This window comes from Electrophorus electricus, chromosome 26, assembly GCF_041902795.1.
Source record: "Electrophorus electricus isolate QZ-2024a chromosome 26, ASM4190279v1, whole genome shotgun sequence".
Lineage (NCBI taxonomy): Eukaryota > Metazoa > Chordata > Actinopteri > Gymnotiformes > Gymnotidae > Electrophorus > Electrophorus electricus.
Window position 1 is genome coordinate 1664639 of NC_137522.1, and position 27862 is coordinate 1692500.

At 46.9% G+C, this 27862-nt stretch overlaps 3 protein-coding genes and 1 long non-coding RNA gene across 4 annotated transcripts in view; 2 read left to right on the forward strand and 2 right to left on the reverse strand.

Annotated features, from left to right (window-relative positions):
• Nucleotides 1–1006: 1006 nt before the first annotated feature.
• tmem44 (transmembrane protein 44) lies at nt 1007–5376 on the reverse strand. The gene is made up of 9 exons (XM_027027377.3): nt 4935–5376; nt 4707–4836; nt 4529–4619; nt 4245–4411; nt 4024–4110; nt 3666–3836; nt 3170–3400; nt 2840–2983; nt 1007–1296 (listed from the first exon to the last, which is right to left on the reverse strand). Exons 1-9 carry the CDS (start codon nt 5072–5074, stop codon nt 1093–1095), a joined length of 1365 nt encoding a protein of 454 aa, XP_026883178.3. The 5' UTR covers nt 5075–5376; the 3' UTR covers nt 1007–1092.
• Nucleotides 5377–5734: 358 nt separating this feature from the next.
• On the reverse strand, nt 5735–10690 carry lsg1 (large 60S subunit nuclear export GTPase 1). The gene is made up of 14 exons (XM_027027382.3): nt 10043–10690; nt 9786–9912; nt 9586–9706; nt 9312–9398; nt 9110–9196; nt 8938–8998; nt 8660–8836; nt 8177–8566; nt 7748–7849; nt 7351–7494; nt 6762–6885; nt 6591–6670; nt 6325–6495; nt 5735–6158 (listed from the first exon to the last, which is right to left on the reverse strand). Exons 1-14 carry the CDS (start codon nt 10127–10129, stop codon nt 5979–5981), a joined length of 1938 nt encoding a protein of 645 aa, XP_026883183.2. The 5' UTR covers nt 10130–10690; the 3' UTR covers nt 5735–5978.
• A 655-nt stretch (nt 10691–11345) lies between these two features.
• On the forward strand, nt 11346–12763 carry fam43a (family with sequence similarity 43 member A). The gene has a single exon (XM_027027383.3). The coding sequence runs from the start codon at nt 11617–11619 to the stop codon at nt 12628–12630; it is 1014 nt and encodes a 337-aa protein (XP_026883184.1). The 5' UTR covers nt 11346–11616; the 3' UTR covers nt 12631–12763.
• Nucleotides 12764–26026: 13263 nt separating this feature from the next.
• The window catches only part of LOC145653791 (uncharacterized), an 8576-nt gene continuing 6740 nt past the window's right edge, over nt 26027–27862 (forward strand). The window contains exon 1 of the long non-coding RNA XR_014119991.1: nt 26027–27465. This is a non-coding gene — a long non-coding RNA (uncharacterized LOC145653791). The remainder of the gene's footprint in view (nt 27466–27862) is intronic.

Genomic DNA, 27862 nt, shown 5'->3' on the forward strand with positions numbered 1-27862 from the left:
TATTTAGTGATGTGCCTAGGTATAATTTGCCAGCATTCTAAACACAAATGACTCCCTGCTATAAGTCCACAGTGCAAACAAAATTCCACCTATTAATCCAAACCACACCGTTTGTTTTAATTTCTTGGGAATTAAAGGATAGCAGCAACAAACCACTCCATAATGTCCACGTGGTGATGAAGAACACACAGTAAGCCCTACTGGAGAACTGATGGCTAAGCGCCATTTTTGTATGCACATCAGAAACTGCAGACCCACTGTATCTCCCACTGTGACATCAAAAAAGAGCCAAAAACGCACGGCAACATGAAGAGGGCACAAGTTCATATCATAAATTATTCAGATGGGCTGAGACGGCTGGAAATTAGACAACGGCTTTAGAGATCACGTATTTGAATTGCAGCTCCTTCAAAATTCACTGCCTTATCTACCACATGCTGCAGGTCACTGGCACTAAACCACAGAGGAAGAACTCTGCACTTGGCCACTTCTAATCTCCACATTGTCCCACTATCGGACATTTGGGAAGTCTCAAAAACTGGGACTCATCTGTTAGCTAAGACTGACTTGGGCACAATGAGCTTAAGATACAATAAGTCATAAGACAAGAATGGCTAAGGTGGAAGACCAGTGAAAAAGCTTATTTAAAAAAACCCTCTGGACATCATGTCTGGGGCCTTATCATACAGTGGTGGGTCTTTCAGTCCAGCTTAGATAAAACTGTCCAACTCTGAAAATACAGGAAACGAACTGCTGAACTACAAGGTCTGGGAAAGGGTGTGCATGTTTTTATTAGGGCAGTTTGTGACACCTCCCTCCATTTGTCTGTTTTGGCTCAATATGGATTTCAGTATCATCATATTAATCACAGGTGTGGCATGAGGGGGTTTAATAACAGACTGTGTGACTCACAGAAAAGCGATGAAAATGTTAATGCACCTGCACTCAGATGGGCAGGCCAAGCAAGGCACTTTAGTCTAACTGATGAAAGCTCGGTTTAGTCATGAAAGGATTCATTTCTTTATTTCATCTGCTGAGGGTTGAAACATTACAGACACGTAACTAAGCCAGCTGATCTAAAGCCAGAATCATTTAACAGTCGGAACAGCTCAGGTTTTTGTCCAGTGATGTGGAAACCATCTCTGCCTCCAGTGTGGCACCGTTACAGAAACAAGTGCGAGAGGTCGAGCCACTGCTGAACTTTGACCCGTGGTCCACCATCCACTCCTGCAGAGGGAAAGCCTGCGTGGTCCGGCCATCTGCCTTCCCAGATCCCCACTGCGCTTCAAAGTCCCACTGCACGGATGAGAGATGCAACGGACAATCAGAGGGAGAACTGGATTGGCTTTCCACTCAGGCATGTTTACAAAAGGGAGGGGGCACAGAAAGGTTATTCCAACACTTCGGGGCATCAGGTGCAGCAGTCGCTGTGAGCAGAACATGGATCTGGTCCTGTTTTGTGTCATACCAAAAGTCTGACGATGTTAACAGTAAGAATCTTGTCCCATATGGAAGTATTTTGTATGCATATCACAGACTGCCAAGTGAACAGCAGTCAGAAACTCTCTTCTTTGACCCTGTGTTCTCTCAGCCTCTATCCTATCAAACAGGTAACAGACAACAGCTTCCAGAATTGCTGAGCAGGGTCCAAAAGCTTACCTTATTGACATTTTCAACAACTTCAGAAGCAAACCAAGTCCTTCCCCAGTGTATATTACAGATTTTTCTCAGCAGAACAATGGCAAGGCAAGACTGTCCTGTCCTGTCCTGTCCTCTCGGGATGCTCAGCACAAATATTCCCCAAGCACCAGAGAAGGAGGCACGTCTGTGCAGTGCAGTAATGGCTCCATGGCCAAGGGCCAGAATTCACATATCCAAGTGGAAATTACAGGGCATGGCCATCTCGCGTATCGATAGATAAAGTCAACAACAGGGGGAGGCTAATGTCGAAATCCAATCAGCAGAGAAGATGGGCGCCTTCTGTGATGCAACCCAAACACGCAGGGCCCAGAGTGGCTCGGAATCCATTACGGAAAAACAGCAACATATAAACATCAGCAATAAAGCACAGTAACCTTGGCCACCGTACTACTGAGTGACAGACACGGTTTAAACAAATGCACCAATAAATATTGAACAACATGGATCAGGGAGCATTATTGTAGACATTGTTATATTACTGAACCTAAATAATAATTTACAAAGGTTTTCAGGGACACTGCTCTTCCTGGGTCAGACAAACCAAAAGTTAACTGGGTCGAGGCCAGGTTTACTGGAGTAGGAGGAGTGAGTGAGAGCTCCCCTGCCAAGGGTACAGCAGGAGTGGACTGTAACCTACTTCACAGTCCATGGTGTTTTGAGGAGGTTCACATGGTTAGTGTTTTCCTGTTTAGTGAATAAAACAAAGTTCAATTGTTTTCACCCTGAGCAATTTGCCTTTGTTTCTGCCAGAATGACATCCTCAATGACCTGGCACTCTTAAGAGCACCCGAGAGAGCCAAGAGACAACAGAGCTCTCGAAGAAAGACTTCCTGTTCGAATCGGATGCATGTTTAAAAAGCGATGCATGTACAGTTCCACCAACATCACATACATTTTAGTTTTTTCTTAGTACCACTGCACAAGGGAAAAAAACAAACAAAAAACCAAAACCATCTGAACAAGTCTGCTTACATAACAGGTTATTTCCTTCTAAATACAGTTAGCAGAGGCTTAAATGACACACGCTAAATGTTGTTTACAACCTCTACTGCCATCTACTGCTATAATAGCAAAATGTCATTTTAAACAGAACTGCGACATGTCCAGCTACAGCCTAGTGCAGGGGCGCGGTGCTAACCTGGAGCTCAGAGCTGAGGGAAGAAGAGGAGTCAGAAGCACTGTCTGACGAACGCTCATCCACTCTCACCACCTTCACGGACCTCGTCAGGGGCTTGCTGTCCGCCAAGCCTTCCCGAGTCAGCGTTACCTCCTTCAGACACACCTACAGAAGACAACAGAGGCCGGTTCCCCAAAGCACCTACCTCCGAATGAGGGACACTACTGGCACCTCACGAAAGCGCTGTAGCTGTTGAAGCACGGGCCCACGATCAGAGCAGATTAAGAAACGTTGCATGTTTAGAAACTGGACTCACGCCCGATTTGGAAGGTCATAAGAACAAACACGGACCTTTCGGACAGGCGGTACGTTAACGTCCATGTAACGTCCCATCTCGGCCATATTTGGGGAATTTTTTTTCCGTGCAAAAAGATGATGCTTTCTGATGGTTTGGTCTCTGGGGTAGAGATACTGAGCAGAGGCAGGCCTACGGCAGTTACCCAGCAGGGACTGTGCCGCAGGGTCCGACAGCCGTGCAGCCCGGCGGCTGCAGCCGATTCTGGAACACGAGAGGACCAAGATCTGAGTGGTCAGAGTTAGAGAGACACAGTACAGTTCAGAGTCCAAGAGCTGAAACACACACACGCACGCGCGCACACACATACACACACACACACACACACACACAGGTCATTCACACCAAGGCAGGTCAGGGAGATGAGGTCCATTAGGCAGGAAAACTCTTTCATCCTCGCATTACACCCATTCAAGACAGACGCACGCACCCACCCCGCACAGTGCCAGTGGAGAGTTGCACCTACAAGTGCCAACATGATAAAAAGGATACAGCCACATCGAGGAGTGCTGCAGAGGCTCCTGAGAGGATCCAGGGCAGGGCTCTCACGGCGAACTCCAGCCGCGTGTCGTACAGCAGGAGGGCGGCGGCGTACAGAGCTCCAGCCGAGGCGCTCAGGGCCCGCGACGACACGTGGTCGGCACCGCTCAGCTCGCCTCTCTTCTACACAAGCCGGATCACGAGCAGCAAATCCATCAGAACAAAGGGGGCAGATTTGAATTCGAGTGCCGCACAGCCAACGGTGTATCCGGATGGTTTTCACCGGGGGACAGATATGAAAATTGTGTGCGTTGAGAGGAGAGGAGGGGAGAACGCATTTAGGACTAACGTGCAGGCGGAACATACTCACAGCGCTGAAGAATGAGGGAATCCGGGAAGTCCAGCTGATGACGAAGGACAGAAGACCGAGCGCATAACCCAGGAGCTCGATGGGCCCCTGTTCACACAGACAAACGTGCAGGATGTTTGGTCAAGCACGTTGCAATACCGTTGTTAAAAAGGTTATGCATAATGCAGAAATACAGCACGTCTTCTGAAACAGGCTGCTAACGTACAAGCCTCTTCACCTACATGCAGAAAAACACCGAGCAGCCTCCGGCCAGCCAGAGACTTGTTGCCGAGCACCTGGCTGTGGTGGACCTCCGTGCCAAAGTAAACACATCCTCCCACTACGAACAGGAGACATACAACGAGAGAGTTCTGCCGTCTCCTCATGCGGAGCATCCTCGCCCTCGTTCCTCGAACAGGACACAAAGATAGATTTTGGTGTCTTAGATGCTGATTTTTAAAAAAGAATTAATTCATCGATTACTCAGTGAGGAAACTTTCAAAGAATAACTTCAAATCAGCCTTACCAGTTTTGGAGTAGTACCACAAACAAACGGGCACAGCTACTGAGATGAAACGCAGCCCATCCAACGCTACCATGCACGAAGCCACAACAATCTAGAGCAGTAATTCAAATTAGCCTCCGAACATTTCTAAGGCGGTTTCTAATAAGTGAGATGTTTCAGGAGCAGGCTGTGGGCTCACCTGGAGAGGGGACTGACCAGAGAGAAACGCTCCAGCGACGTTACACAGGTCGCCAATGAAAGAATAAAGGACCAAGACCGCGTCATGTCCGGACAGACCAGCCCTTAGTCTACACCTGCAGCACGACAGGCTACGAAAGGAAAAGCACCAAGGAAGACGAGAAAAGCATGCTAACGGAGTCCTTGTTTCCAAATACGGAGAGAAATAAGAGCGGTAATTGTTGCTTACATCGCGCATGACGTTACCAGACACGACACGGACAGGGCGCCCAAAGCAGCCGACAAACACACGCCGTCTCCGGAGGTAAAGCAACTCGGGACCTTTTTCCACCAGAACAAAACGACGAACAGACCTGCTTTATCTATCATTATAACTAAAATAACACCGACACGTCAAGAAAAGAATCCGGTCCTGGAAGAACGACATGCGAGACGCAAAAGGCAAAAGAGTTCGGTTTGCCCATACTAGAGCTGTTGGACATAACCACGTGGTTGCCAGGTAACCGAGGAGGAGGAGGACGTCCTACCTGCTCGCCAGGAGCTTGAGCTTCACCAAACCAGGATGCTAGTCTGGCTCATCGCTTACAATATTTAAATATTTAAAATACCCACTTCTTATACGAGAATAGGTGGGGTTTTATCTCATTCAGCGTTTTTTGATACAATCTTTGTGAGCCTTCTTCGTAAGAGCTCTCCTCCTTGTAAATTGATCCCAGAGTTTCCTTCCATCTTATCCACATACGCCTCTGTGGTCTCCGCTTTTACGTAGTGAGGGTAGGTGTGTGCCGACTTGAGTCATTCTCATAAACACCGCAGCGGTTCACAAAGCAACCACAACTTCTGAACTTTGAGCCCCTCAATTATATTATGTACGTTATAATTATATTATGCCAAATGTAAAACTAACTGATTTGACTTTACAGGTGGAGTGATGTTACAAAGAACAGCAAGTCCTGTCAAAATAATACTTAAACTTTTACAACATGGGGTTTCGCTACACTCAAAGTATACAGTAAAACATTTCAGACATAAGAGGGTCACTTCGTTTATTATAAAGAGGGTCTGAGCTGTGCACCGACCTCCCCAAAAATAGATCAGTTCTCGCGTTGGATGATCCGAGCGACAGAAAACGCTTTATTTTCATGCTGGAATGTTTAGCATTTAAGAAAAAATCTTATAAAAGAGTTACATGACCCACAATCGGAGGCACAAATGAAAAAGACCTCTCTCTTTTTTTGGATGTCTCAGACATTTTTGTCGGACGTGGCCACATTCAAGCGTCCAGGTGTTTGTAGAGTCTTCTCACTTTCTCCTTCTTATTCCTGTTGCCGTGCTTTTTCCAGGGTTTACCAGCCTGCTTTTCTGGGGCAGACGGGCCCTGGTCCTGGCGCCCACTGCCAGGCTGGTATCCCATCACCAGCTGTACCCCCTTCGTCAATGCGCGAACGTTCTCCTGGAGGAAATCGAGCAGTTCTGTGAGTGTGGCCAGCCCCAGTGCAAGAGTCAGACAGAAAGCATCAAAACTCCAAGAAAGTAGAATCAATATTTTAAATGGTTTCTGAGCCGAGAACGCGGGAGATTTCAGAGAAAAATCAACTGTGTGCACAGTGGAGTCTAACCTGATGAAAGAAGTTTTTATCGACAGAGTTCTCGATCCGTTTGACCTTGGAAGCTCTGTTGTTCCGAGAGGAAGGCTGTTCCTGAACGGGCCACTTTGTGAACTTGGAGTGCTGAGTCTGGAACTGGTCGGCGTTGATGTGTGGAGGAGGGTGACAGTAGAGCAGTTTTCCCTGTGAAGGATCAGCACACCACAAACTCACAACGGCCACAAGCCTCAAACCTTCAGCTTTTCACTTGATGAAAACGTCAGGGTGCGATTACTCACACTAACGTAGTCTTTCAGGACGTAGCGGGCAGATCGGGACTGGTCTGGCTGGCCGTGGGCTGTCATGAAGCCCCTCATATCTTTAGGGAACATCAAACATTTCCAAAGTGAAAGTAGGTCACCTCAACAACGATGCTACAGAGAGCTGTGTGAGAACAGCTGGGAGCCTACATCCATAAGCTGTCAGCAACTCCTCAGCAGTGGGTGGGCGGTCAGGATCGTCGTCTTCTCTGGGTTTAATGATGTTGATCCCATAAATTCCCTCCAGCACAGATCGCGGAATAGTTTGACAAACGTAATTTGGTTAAGGGAGCATCGTGCCATCATTCCGGAGTTTAAAAACAGGTGTTTTTATAGAGCACGCACATCTGATGCAGGGATCATATACAGGAACATATGCAAGGCATGGGTTGGACACACAATATACACATACATATATATATATTATTAAACTGCCGTGTACTGTAGTAAGAGATGTAGAGAGTAGCAATATTCAAAATTGTAGTGAAGTACAGAGTTTCCAGAGAAACAGGATATTTCGGACAAAGGTCCTTCATCAGCTGTGCAAGCAAAGTGCTTGTGAATTAATGGTAGGAGGAGCCAGTTTATATATGAACATATACAGTTACACACAAAACCTGGTTCCTCCTCCACTAATTATGCCTAGACGTAAATGGAGCAAATTCGCCCCATTAAGGTAACGCAGCGATAAAATGCCCTGCGAGTGCAACCTGAAACCCGGAGGCTAACGAGAGGATATGAGGGAGACAGCCGGGACGTGGTCTCGCATCTGGTCGATGGGGAGAATTCCATTACAGATCATTTCTGCTTTGGTGGACAGGAAGGAAGGCATGACCAAGCCGGGGCAGTCACACAGACAGAGTCCGGGCTCCACAAACAGCGTCTGCAACACACACACACGCGCGAGCAAACCTTTAGCTCCACCCAGTGGTAGACGCTGTGATCGGCCTTCAGATTCAATTTAGTTTTAAAAATGAATAAATAAACAAAACCCTCTGTGCTATAGCAATAAGTACTCGGGCAAGACTCCCAATACTGCACGCGCCTGCCTCTAACATGATTGAAAATTCGTCGCTCGGTATAAGAACACCTGCCAAATGAATAAAATTAAACTGTAAAATGTAAAAGCCACATACCTGAAAGTGCTTAGTGTGTCCAGGTGTAGCAGAGACCGAAACCTTCTTATTCCTCAGAATGGTGTTGATTGTGGAGCTTTTCCCAACATTAGGATAACCAACCTTAATCAGACCAAGAGACGAATGGAATCAATCTGTCTGATAAACCAAACGCATTTTAGGCATGTGCGCGCATATGTGTGTGTGCGTGAGAATGCGAGTGCGTATGTGTGTGTGCGTGTGAGCATGCGTGTGTGAGTGAGTGTGAGCATGCGTGTGCGTGCATACGAGTGTGCGCACGTGTGTGTGCGTGCGTGCATGCGTATGCACGTGCGTTTGCATGTGTATGTGAGTGTGTGTGTTTGAGTATGTGAGAGTGCGCGTGCGCACGCGTGTGTGTGTACACATGCGTATGTGAGTGAGTGCGTGCGAGAGAGAGCGCCAGCTCACCAGTCCTGCAGTGAGCTGGCCCTCCTTGCACTTGGGCCCAGACTGTGCAGACTTAAACACTTCCAGGAGTTCATCTTTGCGTAGTAGGCGGCTCGAGTTATGAAAAGAAGCTCGGTCCGAGGAACCTTCGTCCTCCAGTTCTGCCTCATCTCCAGATGCCTCAGAGCAGGTCTGCCAGTCAGCCTCCGAACTACAGTCCCCAGACCTCGCTGCCATCCCCTCTTCCTCTTCCTCCTCCTCCTCCTCATCATCATCATCGGGGTCACTCTCATTTTCCTCTTCATGCCTCTCCTGCAGGTCCCGAGGTCCAGAGGGGCTGACCGAAGTGTCCTCCCCGGCTCCCTCGCTTTCTGGATCGCTCGTCTCCTGACCTGCCTCCTCCTCCCGTCCCTTCAACAGCCAGCAGGAGTTCAGTTCACACTCATAGCCAGACAGGAGAGCACACGCATGCCGGGAGACCGCTGAAGCAGGCGAGATTCTCACCTTCTCCTCGGCCTCTAGCCGCTGGGCCTCGGTCAGGGCTGACCAGAACACGGCCCTCATGCCCTCTTTCTGGAAGTACCTGGCCCAGGCCCGACGCTGCTCCCGGGTCAGCAGGTCCGCTTTGTTCAGAAGCAGCATGTTCACCTTGTGACTGGACACTTCTTTAACATACTTTTCCTGGGGTGGGAGGGAATGGGGAATAGGACAAGAGCGTTAGCCGCCAGACCCAAGGAGGAAAGAAGCAGAGATCAAGTTTAGAGTCGATTCGTTTTACTTACTAGATCTGGGCAACGGAACAGCAAAGGGTTTCTGGCATCAACAATCTGAACCACAACATCGCTAGAGGAAAAAACATCAAGACAATTATAATAAACTACAGAGCCGATCTGACAAAGCATCGCCAATAAACAGGACGGCAGTTACTCGTTCTTCCTATTAACACAGAGCTACCTTCTCTCAATGACTCTCCAGAGCTGTCTCCAAAAATCCAGATTCCTCTCAAAAGGTGTAAGAATCAGCTTCTGTTCCTCTTCCAGCCTGAAATGGCAAAACAAAGCACTGAACTGACAGAAATATCGAGCCAGACTGTTGATCAAGACAGTCACGGGTGCGAAAATGAAGCGACACTCAGCCGAAGAAGTTATTCCCTCACCTTGCTAAGTCTCGCCTCCATGTCAGGAAGTTGTCCCTCTCAGCTTGCTGGAGATCCTCTGAACTTGTGTGCTCATCCCAGGGAGGCCTAATAGAAATCGAAAAACATGGAAAAAAAAAACAAAAACAAAACTCGGACTGTCCAGACGGATCAGAATAGCAAAGACGCCATGTCGATATTAAATTGGAAAAAGTGGATCACTTAGCCATATTTGTTGATGTTTCGACTTAGGCAACACTTAAGCTTGTAAATAAATATGAGTGAGACAGCACACCTCCGTGGGATACGGAGAAACTGTCTGTTCTCTCTGTGCAGTTTCTTCAGTCTTTTGGATTCCTCGGCTGTTAGTAAGCCAGTCCGGGCTTCCGCCGGCACGAATCTGACGTTCAGCTTCTCTGCAACATCACAGCACAGGGATGAGGCTCAGTAGATCTTTTCACCAGCTCTCTGAGCGTGTCACCTGCTGTGAAATACCTGCGATAAACTCCGTTCCAGCAAGTTCGGCTGTGGCCAGGAAATCCTCCAGAGCGCTCTGCTCCGTCACAGACTGCAGATTGAGGCGACCCCAGTCGTATCCGTCGTTTAACTCACTAGTATGAAGCTGTGGGCACAAACACACCAGACCTCATCATATTTATGTGGTACGTTTCTACTGAACGAGAACACTTCGTATGGCCAAACCAGCCCTCTGTGATCATCACTCCACCAAGGGGCGGCGTGTCGGCTCTCACCCACGTGTCGTGTCCTCTGCCGCCATGGCCGGTGCGGTTCCTCTCCTTGATCAGAGCTCTCCCCAAACCCTTCTTCTTCTTCCCCATGCTTAACTGTGTTTAATTGCCCGCATATGGACCCTAACGCCAATCACGTGACATTTTCGTGGCTCGCAGAGGAAGCTGTGCGGAATGTTCCATTCCAACATTGAGGGGGAAAGCTAATTGACAAGTCAGCAGTCGCGAGGTTCCGACTTTCATTTGTTTCTCTCCGCACACCTTTGAAATTGTCTGGTTTATTTGCGGCCAGATGTGCACACACATCACAACTAAAAGAACCTAACCATTAAAACGGGTTAATAAATGAATAAACAACGTAGGCAGAGGATATAAACAACTTTGTGGTTTGGTCCAATGTGCCACAATAAAAAATGTCGTAACAAATCCAGGTCTAGGAGAATGGTTCCGTAGTTAAATCCTCTCACTTATTTCCATTCTCACTGCGATGGAAAAATCAGCCAACCAGACACACAGACAAAGTAGGCCTGTTATATAATCAAATGTAATTACGCTTGTCTTCATAATGAATTATAGTAATCATACTAAGGAATTATCATATTAAAAGTTACTGTTCTTTCCCTACAAGAGAAACATACATACATACATACATACATACATACATACATACATTATATATGTGTAATGTATGTGCCCATTTAACACCACAGACATGTAAATACCTTTCATATCATCATATTTCAACACGGATCAAACGGATTGGTGACGCTGCCCGCCTGTGAATTACCCTCCTTCCCCAGCAGATGGCAGCACACACCGCCTGCCTACGATGACGCGCCCTCATTATGTACATTTGTGTAGAATTATTATTTATAATGATGTTTGATTCATTATAATGAACATATTCTGTGATATAATCTTTTGCATTTTCATTTCCTTTCCTAATTAAGTTACAAATGAACAACTGGACAACAGTAAACAACTGGAGCACATCTAATACCAGGCAGAAAAAAAAAAGTTTCCATAGCTGATATGATTACCACCAAACTGGAAACATGCAAGACACTAGCTACTTTTGCGAAGAGAGCAAAATATACGTTTTTATTTTATGTGAACGGGTTAGTAGCATGTTATATAAAACACCCAAGTTGACTATCAGAATGACAGCAGGCTAAGTGGGTTAAGGCTGCTAATTTTATTGATATATAAGCAAATGCATTACTATCACGTGTGCATGAATGAAACATAGACCGGATGAGCGACCCACGGTAAACACATTTGCTAAACAACCCGAAGTCTGGTGTTGGTGTGTCCCCCCCCCCCGAGTTGGTCCAGCCCAACATATCATTCAGATGGCCCGGGCCGTTCCTGTTAGTCGTGCGCGTGTTACAGTGCCGCGGGCGCACGGTGGTTGGGCTGGTAAAAGCTGCAAGTGCTCCGCTGACGCGCTCACATAGTCGTGCCTTTAGCGATGCATGTGACGTGTGCAACATATGCACCGCTCTGAGAACAGTTTTACGTGACACGGGCTTAGTCGTCTGGGGACACTTGCTCGGCTCGCGCGAAACATCACCAGTATGCTTCCTTGGAAGAAGAGCAAGTTTGACCTGATCGAGGAAGAGAAGCTTTCCAAGCAGAAGGGCTATGCCGCGAGCTTCAGCTACTCCGCGCTCACCTCCTTCGCCAAGTCCTGTCCGGAGAGCGCGCTGAACAGGGTCGGCAGCATGTTCAAGTCCAAGCGGAAAAAGCTGCAGATAAGCGACGAGGACCCCACGTACACGGTCGTATACCTCGGCAACGCCACCACCATCCAGGCGAAGGGAGACGGCTGCACGGACACCGCCGTGGGCAAGATCTGGGGCAAGAGCGAGATGGGCCGGAACGGCACGAGGATGAAACTGACCGTCAGCGCGCAAGGCATCCGGATGGTGCACGCAGACGACAAAGCGAGGAAACCGGGGCATTTGTACTTATTGCACAGGATCACGTACTGCGTCGCAGACGCGCGGCTTCCCAAGATCTTCGCCTGGGTCTATCGGCACGAGATGAAGCACAAGGCGGTAACGCTGCGCTGCCACGCCGTGCTCGTGGCCAAGCCGGAGAAGGCGAAGGCCATGGCGCTGCTCCTGTACCAGACGTCGGCCACCGCGCTGGCGGACTTCAAGCGGCTGAAAAGACGGGACGACGCGCGACACCAGCAGCAGCAGCTGATAGGGGAGCGCACGATCCCCCTCGTGCCCCTCAGGAAGCTTCTGAACGGGCCGTGCCACTACAGACCGCCGGTGGAGCGCAGCAGGAGCGCGCCGAAGCTGGGCTCCATCACGGAGGACTCGCTCGGGGAGGAGGCGGAGGAAAAAGCCGCGCGTTTCGAGCGCGAGGACGTACCGGGCGCCGGCGGCGACCGCGCGCGCAACGGCAAGCGCGAGCTGTCCCGAATAATCGACGACCTCGGGGAGATGGGGATCGGGAACGACGTGCAGACGCTAAAGGCCGACCTGAGGGTCGCGCGCCTGCTGTCGGGCGAGAGCTCGTGCAGCGCGGGGTCCGTCTCGAACGGCGCCGAGGACGGCGCGCTGCGGGAGGTCGGTTGACCCGTTCCCCACCCCTCACCCCCCCGTCCGAACCAAAACTCTTGTCACGTAACAGCGAACCGCGCGAGGACGGTTTCCGAGGACGCGCCGTTTGCATTCCTAAGAGCTCGTGCCACTTGATCCAGTCTGGAGAGGTTTGGACCTGGAGGACGTGGCACGGGTCGGCGCTCGCTCCGCCTCGAGCAGACCCGAGAACGCTGTCGTTTACCACTAAGAAAGGCACGAGCAGGACCGTCGCGTTGAGCAGTAAGATGCGCGTGGGCTGTCCCGAGCCACTCTGCAGCGTACAGAGGTTTTACGTTTAAAACTTGTTTACCAAACCCTTTTCTCTAAAGGAAATCTGTATACAAAAGTCCTGAATTCTCTATTTTACCTTTCACATGTTATATGAGGCGGATACACTGATAACGCACCCTATGTTCAGGATGTTCCGTTTTTGTTCCTTATGTTGCACTCTTGCGTAATTACGTCGTTATATGTTGATTTTGTATATACCATTGTTTCCCCTTGAATGTCCTTATTAATATAAGTGGTCTATCTTTGCTGTGCAAAAGAAAAAAAAATTTATGTATTGAGATATAAATATTAAATGTGATTTATTTTTAAAGAGGTAAATGTGGTTTGTTATTTGTGCAATTACAAATAAAAAATCAAAGCGCTTTCCAGGTTATCTTTATATTGTTTACCTCCTGACTAAGAAGCACGAGTTAGCTCCATAATCGGAGAGAAAGAGGAGATCTGGCTACGTCCTCGCTGTGTGGTGTCGGACTGCATTCCCACTGCTTCTGAAGATCTTGCTGTGTGGTATCACAGTGTTCACTCTGGTTTATGGCTCGTTACCTGCCGTAACAGACAGCCATGGCAACGGTTCCTTGGTTTGTCAGGCGTTACTTGCATAGCTGCAACACACATAACTTTGAAGTTATGCATGAACGAACGGGGGCAGGATTAAAAACCAAACTCACAGAGTGTGAACAATGCCAGTACAGGCACCTGTCATGTCTCCTCACCTGTGACAGCATGGCGGTGCACTCCGTCACCCCAACCCACAATTAAGTATTCGGTTTTCATTTGAAACGCTCAGTCAAGAGGAACCATAATTCCAGCACTCCTGTAAAAGTGGACGTTATATTTTTCATTACCACTTCGGGGGAGCCGTTAATAGTGGCAGGCACGTTGATGTGAGCAGTAATATTCCAGGCAGAGACGCAGGTTATAGTGACACTTTGTACTTCTTCAAGAATTGGATAAGAAATATGTTTATATATATCAATCCACGTGGTGCAAACTAATTGTTGTGCAGCTAAACAAAGCCAAGTCACAAGTTTATTAGTCGTGCTGCTTCATTATGCCTGACTATCATATAAAGGTATCGAGAAGAATAATGGAGGAAACAGAGGTTAAAGCAGGTGCTCATTTCACTTCTCTAATTTACTAATAGAGCCAAACTTCCAAAAGGCTCGGGACTGTGAACCTCTGTAGGACTCCAAGCAAAGATGCTGTCTACCAGCCATGTTACTGGGTTTGGATGACTCTGCAGTGAGATTTAGTGTACCAAATAAAAATACAGCATTTCATCAATTGTAAGGGCTATAACAGGTAGACACTTAAGTGTTTGCATGGCTGTGGTCTGAGTCTCAGTTCAGCAGTGTGTGTGAGAACCATACTGGCTGTTTCTCCAATATCACTGTGCACAGGGAGCTATTACATTCCAGTTGCATGAGGCTAGCTGTCACACACTGTTCCACCATGTACCAGATTAAAGAGTCCCCACAATGCATCATTCATAGCATATTTACGTTGAAACAGCCATAGTTACTGAAATAGGCCACAAGATAAAATGTTTGGAATCTAGAAACACCTGAAACGCAGGTAAGAACATGGAATAAACTATCGGTAAACTGTTAATTTAATTGCCAATGTTTGTAACATCAGAAGAGATTTTACCCCCAAATCTTAAATAATGCACAATGTTTAGATCTCCGTGACCATTCAGTCTTCAGTTTCAGGTGTACACACACACACACACACACACACACACACACACACACACGCACACACACTCTGTCATACATCTGTCCACACTATGTACTTAAATCCTAGGTATGTGACATTATAAAAATCCACCAAGACCCACGATTGTGCGCCGATGTGTGATCCCTCAGCTAGAGTTCAGCCAAGCCGAAGCAAAACCCTTCTTGGTCAGATCAGTGCGTTTTTTTTTTTTCCCTGATGAGTGACTGAGAGACATGGGCAGACTGAGTTTATACCTACACTGACATTCTCGGGCTACCTGGGAGCTGAAACACACAGCGAACCACAAGCAGCAACTACGAGAATGGAACTCTGCACTGTTTCCAAGGACACATCTTTAGTTCTGTTTCGCCTGCGCACCTTTCCATGCCTGGCAGCTTACTACTCAACGTCCCCTACATGGCAGCTCACTTTAAGAAACCATTTGGCCCACAGTAAACCCAGACTGCCGAAAAAGCAGGTGAGTATAGCTGTTTGCGTGAACAGTGTGCCAGTAAGCAAGACCACGAGATCTTAGAAGAAATCCTCATGGAAAACATCCAGAAAGACAATGCCCCCTTCCAGCCGAACGTGTATGTAAGGTGGAATGCATGAACAACCCCGTCGTTTTGAGAGTCGGGGATGGGCACAGAGCTGTGGGCGTGATATTTCCAGCCCAAATCCCTCTCTGGCTCCCTGTCTGCCCACTATGTCCTTGCCTGGTATTCCTACCTTGGCCTGGGCTCAGCCAATAGCGTTGTCCCTGAGCTCAGCCAATGGCATTGTGCCTGATCCCTGGATGCTCATGACATAGCAACTTTGGGGCAGGCATCTCCTCACTCAGTGTTTTCAACACAAAGGACTCCCTCTGGAGAGCAATAGATTTCAGAAAAGTTATTTTGGTCTTTCCGTTTGCGGCGAGGAACTGGAATAATAACAGGAGAGCAAGAAGGGTCACCAGACAGACTAATCTGCAAAACTCAGATTAGGAGATTTCATGGAAAAGGCTTCCATCTCGGAAGACTTGTATTTTATCATCATAGATTGATGTTTTCTGTGAAGAGGCAAGCATCTGTTCAGGCTTGTTTCTGTGAAGAAAGGGTCCTACGCAGAATGTTTCAGTGCGGGTTATTATCCATAGAGAATATGATCAGTGAGAACGGAAGGTCTCCAGTTTTCTAGATATTCAGCGCAATTAAACTAATCAAAACCTTGAATGTTTGAAACCAAAAATGTCATTAATTAAAAGCTGCAAGCTAACAATATGCACAAGGTAATATGGTCAGAGCATTTTGTTAAATATATACAACAGGGCGTCAGTTAGACAGACAAAACAATTTGTTCTCATTCACTTGAAACTAATAATGAAACTCGTCAGTTTCCAGTGAATCTCAGATACATTAAAGTCTAAACTAAGCCAGGTAGGAGAGACGTGATAAACATACCATAATGGGTCTCTAACTCTGATAAACTCTTTCAGTCGTAGTTTCCATTTGTTACACTTCCATTTTTACTGTAGTTTACAGACTCATGTTAGCACAACTAAAAGCCTTCAGCAGAGGTGTGTCTGCCATAGAGAGCAGCAGAGCAAAACACTTTCAAGTCAAGCTTACCTCATCTACCTGTGGTAGCCATAATGTCCACACACACACACACACACACACACACACACACACGCATTTTCTGCCCAAGTCAAAATGAAAACATACAAGCTTCTACCTGCTAGTCTTTAGGTAGAAACGTTTATATTATGAGTTTTAGAGTCTTAGCACTTTAAAACATGCATGGTTACAGAACAGAGTGCCATAGCTTTTAATAACACTTGAACATTTATTGGTAAAGTTTGGTTCTGCTTTACAGAGAACAACGGCGCGCACATATGGGGACGTTCCATCTCTTTGATGTGGTTCAGTATGCAATTTGTAGGAGTGTTTTCTGTGACACTGCATTGGAAAACTCTGACAGGCTTGCTGATTTCCACTTTGCATGAGTAAATATGAGTGTTTGGGGGGGGGGGGTTGTTGCATGTACCACAGACCTTTGTCTTGCCTTTATATGCCAAACGCAACTGCCTTCTTTCGTTGCCGTGCCCCCCCCCCGCGTCCATGCATCGTTGTTCAGATGTTACGCTTACAAATGGATTTCAGCTCAGAAACATTAAATCAATGGATGCTTACCCATTAGATCCAGAGCCAGTAGCACGGTGAGATTTAGTCGGTAACTGTAACGCTTTTGGCGACACGTGACGCATTACTGACCTTTTCCACGTTTGCAATCTCTTCTCGGTATCTGAAGTCTGCTATCACGCATACATTTAAAACAGCATGACTTAGAACCAGAAGAAATATTTAAGGTGAGACAGGATCAGTAAAAATGATTATTTGGTCCAGTCAGTATTTTTTCAATACCTCTATAAAGTATTTTTTCTTACGCTGTAATCATAAAAACATGTCAAAACGTATGCATGTTGTCTGACCTCTGCAGTTAATGCAGTAATGCACTCTTAAGAGTACTTTGATAATAAAGGTTTCCACATCACACACACACACACACACACGTTGTATAAACTGCATTCAGATGATTATGCACACAACTATGAACTTAATAAACAAATATAATTAACTTCTTCAAAATGAAATAACAGTATTCCTCCAGTGGGAGTGTCTCTCTCTCTCTCTCTGTCGGCCTGTCTCTCATAAACCTGTCTCTCATAAACCTGTCTCTCATAAACCTGTCTCTCTGCTGTTAGACTCGGTGAGCTGGCTGCAGAGGTGTGAAGGAGAAGCGGTCACACACACAGGTCACTGCTGCTGCATACTCTGCTGCGCTCCCGCGCTCAGCAGATGCAGATCTCAGAACAGTGAAAAGGCGCTCAGCAGATGCAGATCTCAGAACAGTGAAAAGGCGCTCAGCAGATGCAGATCTCAGAACAGTGAAAAGGCGCTCAGCAGATGCAGATCTCAGAACAGTGAAAAGGCGCTCAGCAGATGTAGATCTCAGAACAGTGAAAAGGCACGATGCAGATGTAGATCTCAGAACAGTGAAAAAGCGCTCAGCAGATGTAGATCTCAGAACAGTGAAAAGGCACGATGCAGATGCAGATCTCAGAACAGTGAAAAGGCGCGATGCAGATGTAGATCTCAGAACAGTGAAAAGGCGCTCAGCAGATGCAGATCTCAGAACAGTGAAAAGGCGCTCAGCAGATGCAGATCTCAGAACAGTGAAAAGGCGCTCAGCAGATGCAGATCTCAGAACAGTGAAAAGGCGCGATGCAGATGTAGATCTCAGAACAGTGAAAAAGCGCTCAGCAGATGTAGATCTCAGAACAGTGAAAAAGCGCTCAGCAGATGTAGATCTCAGAACAGTGAAAAGGCACGATGCAGATGTAGATCTCAGAACAGTGAAAAGGCGCGATGCAGATGCAGATCTCAGAACAGTGAAAAGGCGCTCAGCAGATGTAGATCTCAGAACAGTGAAAAGGCGCTCAGCAGATGTAGATCTCAGAACAGTGAAAAGGCACGATGCAGATGTAGATCTCAGAACAGTGAAAAGGCACGATGCAGATGTAGATCTCAGAACAGTGAAAAGGCGCTCAGCAGATGCAGATCTCAGAACAGTGAAAAAGCGCTCAGCAGATGTAGATCTCAGAACAGTGAAAAGGCACGATGCAGATGCAGATCTCAGAACAGTGAAAAGGCACGATGCAGATGCAGATCTCAGAACAGTGAAAAGGCGCGATGCAGATGTAGATCTCAGAACAGTGAAAAAGCGCTCAGCAGATGTAGATCTCAGAACAGTGAAAAGGCACGATGCAGATGTAGATCTCAGAACAGTGAAAAGGCACGATGCAGATGGGTGTCTTTGTAACATGTCACTAAGTCCCTGGCGTGACACACTGTCGTCACCCTGCAGGACGGCACAACCCTCCGAGGTGAGCTGGATGGCCGTCAAGTTATTGTTTTGACAGTTTTTTTTTTGAGCAACTCAAACATTTTAGGCGGTTTGGATACTGATAATTTTTAGAGTGCAAGACTGACCTGTCCCTGCGTCTTGTGACCATTTTGGTAGCTAAAGGCGAGCTTCGGCTTGTTGTGGTTGTGGGTTAACCGGGAGTGCTTAGTGAGCTACGCTCTGAGACCCCGTTCTCTGTGCGTTGGAGCGAAGAGCCACGTTCATTGGATGTGTTTTTCTACATTTCCCCACTCCAGCCTCTCATGCCCTTTAGGCAAACCACTCGGAGATCAACGCCACATCCTTTAACAGGCACGATGGCAAATATCGCAGGCTTTGTGCGTGCGTCGCCTGTGTTCTGCAGCAGTAGACGTGCAGAGAAATGTTTCCAGAGGCAGTCTTGATGACAAAGGCTGTCGGGGGGGCCGCGGCGTCGAGGGGTGTTGTTAAAGTGAAATCACTGTCATTTCCTTCCTGTTCCCTTTGTTTGAGAGTTCTGGCATGCCTCAGTCCTGTAGTCGCGCAAACGAAATCCCTCAAAATAGACACCAGAAGAGGCAGGAGACACACACACACACACACAAAGAGTTAGCACAAACTCCAGTAACCAGAGACAGAGAAACAAAGTTACAGACAGATCTGGGGAAGCCCTGTATTCCCTTAACAGTATTGCATAAACTACAGGTCCTATATCCCCAGACTGGGAACAGTGGCTCTTGCGCTGTGCTCATATCAAACCGAGAGATGCAGTGATGTGGCGGTCTCACTTTTCGAAGCCCGCCCCGGCTTCCACGCACAGGATAACAGAGCTACTGCTCATTTCAGAAAGCACGCCATGTGACGCTCCAGACACTCCCCTGCATGCAACATTTCTGCAGTGCCTGGTGGGATTCCCATGCACTGACTCGTACGCAGTTACAAACGGCACTGTCGGGCCAGAGTCCACCACAAACTGGTTATTTCCCTGCTCCACACACTTGATTCAGTTTACCAGTTACTTACCAGGTTAGTTGGTGTGTGAGAGAACAGAAAATACTTCATGTTAGTACAATCAATTAGTGCTAACAGCTTTTTTTGAGGACATTTGGCGCAAGTCTGCAGTAATCTTATGAGAAAGATTAGTGGACCTGAACTAAAAATAAAAACTCTTAGAAGTGCACCCGCCCACACGCTGACAGACATGAAGGTGGCATAAACATTCCCCTTGGCTCTGGAAGGAGTCACTGATGTATGAGGTTTTAGAAATGTAATGCAACTACAGCTGCATGCTGTCCAGTAACTGCAGGAGTGTCCGTACACCTCCACCTGTGTGACAGTACATGCCGTGTGTCGTGCTCATGTGCCACCTGAGGTATCTCCTACCAGTGACATGTGTGCCTGCATCAGACACACCACTCCTTAGCGATGACAGCCTGAGGTATCTGACAGGAACAGAGACTGATGGATTAAGTGGCTGAACACAGCACTCAGAGCCTATGGCTTAAACCTGCAGAGCAACATTTCACATTATATTTTCTCTCTCATCAGAGAAAACTGCTTTGTCAGAGAATTCATGACAACAACATGGTTTAGAAAGCAGTAAATTAACACTGAAAGCTGGGTAAACTCAGCAACATTAGTTACAGTGTATATAATACTTACAACATTTAGCTGGTTCGTTTATCCAAGTGAATTGAGGGTAAAGGGTCTTGCCCAGAGGCCAAACAGTGGGACTTGAACCAGCAACCTTTTGATTACAAGACAAATACCTTAAATCACTGAGCTACCACTGCTCTATATAAGCATTCACTTGATGAGAATGACTTGCAGCTGTGTGTGTGAGTGTAGACGTGCTAGCCAAGGCTGAGAAGGTTCTATTTGTTCTGTTTATTCTGTTACTTTTACGTCACCGTCCCTGAAATAGAAAACACCACATTACCTTGGTGGGGCTTCTGAAGTTTGACCGTAATCCTGATTCTCTGCATGTAAAAACCACACAAGGATGCCTCACATGCACCACGTGCTCCTGATTCATGTTCTCAGTATTTTCTGCCATGCTATGCAACCGTGCAAGTAGGTCACAAGCATGCTAAGGTTTAAATAACGCAGGCTTGCACTGCACACCACGAACTGAGCGGCGCTCTGCTGGCTGGTGGATCTTTAAAGCTGAGCTACGTGGCACATTGGTACAGAAACCCCACGTGCTGAAAGGCTCATCGCCTTCGTGGGGCGATGGACCCGGCGTTAGAGCGACAGAGGGAGCATGCGTTAACCCGGAGGGGAGAGCCTGTCTGAGCTCCTCTCTGTGGCCTGTACATACGTCTTCCTGCTTGGTGAGGAAGGGGAGCAGCTCAGCAGCTGGTCTTCGTTTGGTCTTCAGCTGGTCTTCGGCTGGTCTTCGTTTGGTCCTCGGCTGCTCTTTGTTTGGTCCTCGGCTAGTCTTCAGCTGGCCTTGGTTTGGTCCTTGGCTGGACTTCAGCTGGAGTTTGTTTAGTCCTCGGCTGGTCTTCAGCTGGCCTTGGTTTGGTCCTTGGCTGGACTTCAGCTGGTCTGTGTTTAGTCCTCGGCTGGTCTTCGGCTAGTCTACGTTTGTTCCTCGGCTGATCGGGCATCCATCGGTAGTATCAGCACAGAGCCGAGGCTGGTGGCCTATAGCCCTGGCTCAGACGCTCAGAGAACAGGCTGCTGATCTATGGCCAACAGTACAGGAGTGAGCGAGGGAGAGCAGGAGAGAAGAGAAGGTGAGATCACTGGCACAACGAGAATGTGAATGAGACCAAGAAGGGAGGACAAAACCAGGAGTGAGCTAGTGGACAACAGGGTGGCCAGAGCTCACTCCCGTCACTCCCGTGCATGCACATTCTGATAATTGCCTCTCTGTACTCCATCATGTTTCACATCAGATAAGGTGTGCTCCGTATTCACCCCTGCATTCCACCATTACGAGGGATATGAACTTTGCCACAGCTAGTGACGTGAGGCCTTCACGCTCCGAACTACTGACGATATAAGCATGATGTGGGCATGCGCTCGCTCCTGTGACGATCTCCTGTAATGCTCTTTCCTATTCTAGTGTCTAGCACTTGGCCTTTATTCAAGGATCAGAGAGCACAAGTCTGGTGCCACAGACAGGCCTAAAATAACCAGACCGGTGTGTCATGTAAACAGGAAACTGAGCAGGAGGCCAGGGGCTCTAGAAAGGACCTGAAGGAGAACAGCGTGCACAGGATACTGACGCGCTGCTTACCCGAACAACTGGCACATAGCTGCATCATTACAGGAATGTCTCTGGAACAAAGGCCCAGGCTGAGCGCTCGGTTTTAAAGCTCAGAGGCACTCAAACAGCTGCGTGTGCTCCTCAATAACAGGAGGAGAGAGAAACAGGAGCACTTTCATTACAGGGTCCCTAAAGACTTCGTTAGGGGTTGTTATGACAACGTATCCAACATCAGAAGCCACTTTAAAGACAATACAACACCAGTGGAATCTGTAGCGTGGTGACCACACTGCTGGAGATTAATGGTGTCTGGTCTTTGGGGGGGGGGGGGGGGGCGGCTCCTGTCTCCAGGGGAAACAGGTGGAATAAAACTTTCTGCAGTTTTCTGACTTGCCTAATGAACAAATGCCAAAAAAAAAGGCAAAATAAGATTGGACACACATTTCAAGAGCCTTGGAACCCCACAGGGGAATCACCACAAGGCCACAAGGAAAGCTGCTACAGGCTAATGCCTAAAAGTCCTGAGAGTCAGCTGAACACGAAAAACAAGATCTGAGCCAACACCTCCACTCTACCAGTCAACATATACACCAACACCTCCACTCTACCAGTCATCAGATACACCAACAGCTCCACTCTACCAGTCAACATATACACCAACACCTCCACTCTACCAGTCATCAGATACACCAACACCTCCACTCTACCAGTCAACAGATACACCAACACCTCCACTCTACCAGTCAACAGATACACCAACACCTCCACTCTACCAGTCATCCGATACACCAACACCTCCACTCTACCAGTCAACAGATACACCAACACCTCCACTCTACCAGTCAACAGATACACCAACACCTCCACTCTACCAGTCATCAGATACACCAACACCTCCACTCTAACACCTCCACTCTACCAGTCAACAGATACACCAACACCTCCACTCTACCAGTCAACAGATACACCAACACCTCCACTCTACCAGTCAACAGATACACCAACACCTCCACTCTACCAGTCAACAGATACACCAACACCTCCACTCTACCTGTCAACAGATACCCTGCTGGTATGATAACATGGCCTAAGGAGAAGATAGAAGCCACTGACATCAAGACAAGGAAACTCCTCAGAATGCACGGAGGGTTTCATTCCAAATCCAGCACTCTGGGAATGAACACTAAACAGGAGGAGGGCCAAGGACTAGTGCGTGTCAGAGCCACTATCCAGCATGAAATGACCAAGATCCAGGAAAACACCAGGATGGCCCTAAATGATGGAATGCTTTGTGAGAACCTCAAACAGCAGAAACTTGATGAGGATGGAAATGAGAAGGAACAGAGACCATCATGGGAGGAAAAACCCTTCACGGTATGCACCACCGGCAGATTGTGGAGGTGGCCGATATGGAGAAATTCTACCAATGTCTGGAAAAGGTCTGGACTGAAAGACAGCACAGAGGCACTAATCATGGTAGCACAGGAACAAGCTCTGAACATGAGATCAGTAGAGGCTGGATCTACCACACCAGGCAGGACCCCAGATGCAGGCTGTGCAAAGACAACCCTGAGACCATCAATCCAGCACATAAAAGCAGGATGCAAGCAGGCAGAGCGCACATGGAACGCCATAACCAAGTGGCGGGACAGTGTACAGAAACATCTGTGCTGAGTACGGGCTGGAAGGTCCAAGGTCAAAGTGGGACACACCTCTGAAGGTGTTGGAGAATGACCGAGCTAAGATCCTGTGGGACTTCCAGATACAGACAGACAAGATGGTAAAGGCTAACCAACCGGACACAGTAGTGATGGACAAGCAGCAGAAGAGGGCCATAGTGACAGTGTGGTGATCCTGAGCGATAGAAACATCAGGAAGAAGGAACACGAAAAGCTCAAGGAATACCAAGATCAGAGTCTGGTAGAGGACCTGAGCTTGAAGGAAAAAGGAGGGTGAGTTGTGAGATTTTTTTGTTTGTTTGTTTTGAAAATTCATATATAGGGCATCAGCTTATATATGACACACACACAGTACTGTGCACAGTACAGTACTGTGGAAGTGTTAACAGAAGAGAAATTTAAATCAAATCAATATTTGGTGTGACCACCCTTTGCCTTCAAAACAGCTTCAGTTCTTCTAGGTACACTTGCACACAGTTTTTGAAGGAATTGTGCTGGTAGGTTTTTCCAAACATCTTGGAGAACTAACCACAGATCTTCAGTGGATGTAGGTTTCCTCAAATCCTTCTGTCTCTTCATGTAAACCCAGACAGACTCAATGATGTTGAGATCAGGGCTCTGTGGGGACTTCTTGTTATTCTTTATGCTGAAGATTGTTCTTAATGACATTGGCTGTATGTTTAGGGTCATTGTCCTGCTGCAGAATAAATTTGGGGCCAATGATGCACCTCCCTGATGGAATAGGTATCTGCTTGTATTTCTCAGCAGTGAGAAAATGCATTGTACAAATGCAGCCCCAAACTTGCAAGGAACCTCCACCATGCTTCACTGTTGCCTGCAGACACTCATTATTGTCCGGCTCTCCAGCCTTTCGGCGAACAAACTGCCTCCTGTTATAGCCAAATATTTCAGATTTTAACTCCTGCTGCCATTTTTCTGCACCCCAGATCCTATGTTTTCGTGCCTAGTTGAGTCGCTTGACCTTGTTTCCATGTCGGAGGTATGACTTTTTGGCTGCAACTCTTCCATGAAGACTACTTCTGGCCAGATTTCTCCAGACAGTAGATGGGTGTACCTGGGTCCCACTGGTTTCTGCCAGTTCTGAGATGATGGCACTTCTGGACATTTTCCAAATTCGAAGGGAAATAAGCTTGATGTGTTTTTCATCTGCTGCATTACATTTCTGCGTCTACCATCCTCAACGTTGCCCGTTTCTTTGTGCTTCTTCAAAAGAGCTTGAACAGCACATCTTGAAACCCCAGTCTGCTTTGAAATCTTTGTCTGGGAAATCTTTGTCTTGCTGTTGCTGTGCTCAGTCTTACCATGGCGTGTGACCTGTGACATGAAACTGTCTTTCACAACCTCACCTTGGTAGCAGAGTTTGGCTGTTCCTCACCCAGTTTTAAGCCTCCTACACAGCTGTTTATGTTTCAGTTAATCACTGTGTTTCAACCTACATATGAAATTGATGGTCATTAGCACCTATTTGGTATAATTGGTTGATCATACACCTGACTATAATCCTACAAAATCCCTGACTTTGTGCAAGTGTACCTATAAGAAGTGATGCTGGTTTGAAGGCAAAGGGTAATAACACCAAAGATTGATTTGATTTAGATTTTTCTTTTGTTCGCATTTTGTAAATTGATAAAAAATAAACAATTATTATTTGTATGTTTGAAAGGATTCTTAGTTTACAGCATTTTTTCACACCTGCGTAAAACATTTGCACAGTACTTTATATATATATATATATAAAAGATTTAAATGCTTTTAAGATTAAAGATCCAGTCAGGTGTGTCCAATCAATGGTTTAGTACTCATTACAAATGTATTTGCAACTCTCTCCACAGTTTGTTGTAGTTGCAAGCTACATCAGAAGTGATGCAATCAGAGGTTCCAGATATTTCTACCACTGAAATGCAGCTTTATTCACAAACAAACAAACAAACAAACAAACAACAACAACGACTCTTCTTGATATGTATAGAGATGAGACATTTCACCACGTCATAGTGGTGGCTGTGGCAGTAATCATTACGCTATTTGTGTGGGAGACATTTTCCCACAGCCCAAACATTGCCTCTTTGTCATCGCATGACTGTACACTCCCATCTGCCAAGAATCTGGGTGTTTAACATGACACTGCCATGACACTGCCATGAGGGCAGCGCTGTTTGATAGTGCCGCGGACTTACAGTGAGACACCTAACCAACTGCACATACGGACTCAAAACAGCGTCTGACCCAACCGTCACCTGTTCAAGATATTATTAATTAGTATCATTTTCAACACAATCGTGCACACACACACACACACACACATGCATTCACACAGGCACAAACAGAAACTCAGAATGCAAACATCTACACACACGCACACACAGTTCCTGTAGAGCAGCTCAGAGTGGATATCGGAGCAGAGTTATTGTTCTAGTTTGAATACAACAACTGTTGCTCCACGGACAAAGGAAGCCAGAGCGGGAAATGTTCCCACTCTGCCAAACACTGGAACAACAGCTCGGTGTGAATGCCCTCTGGAGCCTTCACACTCACTCAGTCTGCACGTTCACGTCTAACAACTCCTCTAAGTGAGCATTTGTAAGCTGTGCACGGGTTTCTTGCATGTCAGGTTTCTAGCCCTGCTCTGCTAGCTGGGGGCAGACCGACTACACTGAAAAGTTCAGAACTGCCTTGTGCACAATTTGAGTGGACGATTTAAAAAAACAAAACAAAAAACAACAAAAAAACCCCAAACAAACAAGTGCAACAGCATTTGGATCAAAACACTATGACTAACGACACTAAAACATTTATGCTTCCAAATAGATACGACGGGAAATGGGGTCAGTTCACACATGAAGGAAGAACGTGCTCTTTGCTTGATCACATGGAAAGTGCACCTTGGTTGAGCCGTACATCCAGACCAAAGCTTGACTACATATATATTTTTTAACTTAGCAGACGCTTTTATCCAAAGTGAAACGTAACTAAATTAGAACAGAACACATAAAGGTGATGCAAGAGCTGGGTTCCTTACAAGTGCCATTAGACCAAACGAGCTGCAGGAAGTGCAAATGTTAGTAAGCCCTAACAACGCATCGGATGCTATGAGAGCGGAATTCTACAACACCCCACGACAATCCAAGCACAGTACAAGCAATACTGCAGTGCATTTGTCAAGAGGAGAAAAAGGACTTATCACTGGTCAGGTACAACTTTGGGAAATCTAAAATTCAGACACCTTATTTTATTTGTGAACGGTGGCCAAGGATTCAGTGCCTCCATCGCGTGGAATAAAAGGAGAGAATTGAACAGCTAAAGAGAGATTAGAGCGTCAGACTAGGAGCAGGAGGGGGAGAGTGTGAGAAATGTCTTTGTGCGATGCCTGTTGCGATATGTGTCTGAATCTCAGCTGCAATTTCTGAGCGTCGTTAGCACAACCGTTTCTCATAACTGCAAGCTGAGGATTGTTTGGATCTCCACAAAACTAATACCAGATGTACTGTAGGCATCACTGCTCTGAAGGGCTGTCTGTCACGGCCTGCCTGGGGGAACAGCAGGATAGAGACACGACTAGCAACCAACGACATGTCCAGCAGGTCTCTGAAGTGTCCAGGGCGCAGGAGAGCAGTGCAGTTACAGTGAAGGTTTGTGCAGTGGCCTAGAGGTCTGTAAGCTGAGGGCCGAGCTAAATACAGACGCTCGGAAGCAGCTGTGATTGCCTGTGGCTGCCAGCCGCCACTCAGACAAGCTCGGACATGCCCAGTCCTGCGTTCTCAGCCGTTAGGCAATATTTACATCTAAGTTCAAATTAGTAGTGCATGACTAAGCAGACTAAGTTAACACGCACGCACACACACACATACACACTCATGTTGTCAAGGAGGGCGTCTCTCTTTGAAGCACTAGTCAGAGATGCTGTGGGTTAGCTGTTGGAGAGGAGATGACTCCAGCGCTGAACCAAGACACTTCTGCAGGAAATGAAGGCTGTGTGTGAGTACACAGACCCCCCCCCATGACCCCCTACACAGGGACCCCCAACGCACTGACCCCTCCCTCACATGGACCCTGTTCGGTCATATTACATAGTAATAAACTGTATAACACTGTATAATATAACTGTAACTTTAACTGTGTCTTGCTCATATGTACATATTCAAATTTTTTAAATACCTTAATTATAACTATCTTAAAATAGCTCTATTTTATTTAATCTTATTTTATTTAGGTGGTGTATTTAGTGTGTTTCCAGTTATGTGTATTCTCTGTTTATCTGTAAATAGTCTGTGTAGTATGATACAGACAAATTCCTTGCATGTCTGTCATTCCTGGCAAATCAAACTGGTTCTGAAATAAAGAACACACACGCACACACACACACGCGCACACA

Coding starts and splice junctions, on each gene's coding strand:
- lsg1 (XM_027027382.3), bottom strand. CDS start 10,129: ATGGGGAAGAAGAAGAAGGGTTTGGGGAGAGCTCTGATCAAGGAGAGG. Junction 9,913..10,042: donor GCAGAGGACACGACACGTGG/GTGAGAGCCGAC, acceptor TTGTGCCCACAG/CTTCATACTAGTGAGTTAAA. Junction 6,886..7,350: donor ACGTCCCGGCTGTCTCCCTC/ATATCCTCTCGT, acceptor TAACCAAATTAC/GTTTGTCAAACTATTCCGCG.
- tmem44 (XM_027027377.3), bottom strand. CDS start 5,074: ATGATAGATAAAGCAGGTCTGTTCGTCGTTTTGTTCTGGTGGAAAAAG. Junction 3,837..4,023: donor TTCCCTCATTCTTCAGCGCT/GTGAGTATGTTC, acceptor CGGCTTGTGTAG/AAGAGAGGCGAGCTGAGCGG. Junction 1,297..2,839: donor CCCTCAGCTCTGAGCTCCAG/GTTAGCACCGCG, acceptor TCATCCGTGCAG/TGGGACTTTGAAGCGCAGTG.
- fam43a (XM_027027383.3), top strand. CDS start 11,617: ATGCTTCCTTGGAAGAAGAGCAAGTTTGACCTGATCGAGGAAGAGAAG.